This window comes from Myotis davidii, unplaced genomic scaffold (assembly GCF_000327345.1).
Source record: "Myotis davidii unplaced genomic scaffold, ASM32734v1 scaffold135, whole genome shotgun sequence".
Classification (NCBI taxonomy): Eukaryota; Metazoa; Chordata; class Mammalia; order Chiroptera; family Vespertilionidae; genus Myotis; species Myotis davidii.
Window position 1 is genome coordinate 8,029,610 of NW_006289813.1, and position 1,790 is coordinate 8,031,399.

Here is a 1,790-nt window from a genome sequence, read left to right on the forward strand (position 1 = left end):
TGCAGCTTCTCATTGAGTTTGGGCTCACGGTGCTCACTCCTCTTCACCTTCAGCCACTGCACCAGGGGCTTGATGGTCAGGCCCTGGAGAATGGAGTACGCTGATCCTGACAGCTGGAGCAGACTTCACTGCACCCCACACCCAGCCCACTGGGCCCCCATGTGTGAATCCACACCCAACCCACCCACACCCACATAGGGTGACATGGGCCACCCTTATCTGTGACCTTCCCTGCAGAGAGGAGCCCCCACAACAGCCCCTGTGGGTGTATTGCTGTCTCTTGAGAGCCCAAATTCAGCTCCTCAGATGAGCCTAAAGCAAGGCCAAGGGGGGTGATCAAATATTAACTGGGGCTCCCTTAACTAGTGATGGCTAAGGAAGGACATTTTTAAGCCAAATTGTGCTGTGTCCCCTGTGGGGCCACATGAAAACCTACAAAACAGCTCCTAGTTACTAAAATTATAAAATCCAATTAGGGCCTGGAGCTCGGAAGGGCTCTTTGGAGACACAGTGATGGTGGGGCTTGGAGGGCTGACAGGAGGACAGCAAGGTGCGGCTGGTCCCCAACTGAGAGCTACCTGGAAGATGACAGTGAAGTAGATGACGACGATGGTGGTGCAGACAAAGAGGTCCTTCTCCTTGACCTTGTTCTCATCCAGAAGGACCACCAGGGCAAAGGCCACAGCGCCCCGCAGGCCGCCATAGGACATGACCACCTGGTCGATGATCTCCAGCTGCACCATCCGGTACCGGTTCAGGATCCAGGTCTGCAGCACGACACCTGAGGGACCAGACGTGCACTCAGCTTCCACAGGGGGCCTGCTGCACTTGAGAGGGAACATTTAGGAATCCCTCCGAGGATGGAGGGTGGTGACAGGTGACAGCAGTATCTAGCACAGGGGATGGTGAACACTCCACCCTCTGGCCCTGTTCACCCCGTCCCTTGTTCCACCTTGGACCCGGGCCTGTCTCTGTGGACACTTCGAACACTCCGGGTTTACAGTGTCTGGGCAGCTCTGAGATTCTCAGTTCTCAGTGGGGCTAAGGCTGCACTGGCTGAAGCCTTGCCCTCTTGATGCCTGAGGCAGCTCCAGGGCCAAAGGCCGCTGCTGAGGGCAGCAGGAAGAGAGCGACCCTACCCCACCAAGACGTCCGCTCCCTGAGCCCTTAGTCCCCAAGGACTGGGGGGGAGGAGCAGGTGTGATCACTTGGAGCCTCTCTCGTCCCCACTAGCCCCCACCTAGGTCTCCAACGCACTACACACTAGAGATGGTGACTCCTGCCTCACACATGCCATTTCCTTTCCTCGGTGACTACACTGTCCCTGAGTCACTCTGCCACATCCAGAGGGAGTCAGTGGGAAACCAAATGGGTTCCCCTGGGTTCCGACCCTTCCACCCTGACCCCCAGCTACCCGACCTTAGTCTCACTGTGGTAAGGCCCCAAGAAGGCCTGGACCTTCACGGAGGAGTCCTGACAGTCTGTCTGAGGCTCACCAGGGGCTCCTGAACCTACCCTCACTGAGTGGGGGCAAACGCCGAGGCCCTGGAGCCCATGGACTCCCCACAGCCAGTCCCTAAGTCACCCACCATGATCTCCCCAGTGTTGTCCTCCCACCATTTTCCCATCATCTCCAAAGTCTCCCATTCCCCATCATGTCACCCCATCACCCCCCATTGTGCCCCATCCCCATTGTCCCCCACCATCTCCCATGGTCCCCATGGGACCCCCATCCCCTCTCATCATCCATGGTCCTCCCCATCCCCACCCTGTTCCCCACCACCACCCCC

At 58.1% G+C, this 1,790-nt stretch overlaps 1 protein-coding gene across 2 annotated transcripts in view; it reads right to left on the reverse strand.

Annotated features, from left to right (window-relative positions):
- Positions 1-1,790, reverse strand: part of SLC9A3 (solute carrier family 9, subfamily A (NHE3, cation proton antiporter 3), member 3) — a 75,868-nt gene that overhangs the window by 7,308 nt on the left and 66,770 nt on the right. For both annotated transcript variants that reach the window (XM_006762450.2, XM_006762451.2), the window contains exons 7-8: positions 579-781; positions 1-83 (exon numbers count right to left, since the gene is read on the reverse strand). In XM_006762450.2, coding sequence (XP_006762513.1) covers positions 1-83; positions 579-781 — 286 coding nt within the window. The remainder of the gene's footprint in view (positions 84-578; positions 782-1,790) is intronic.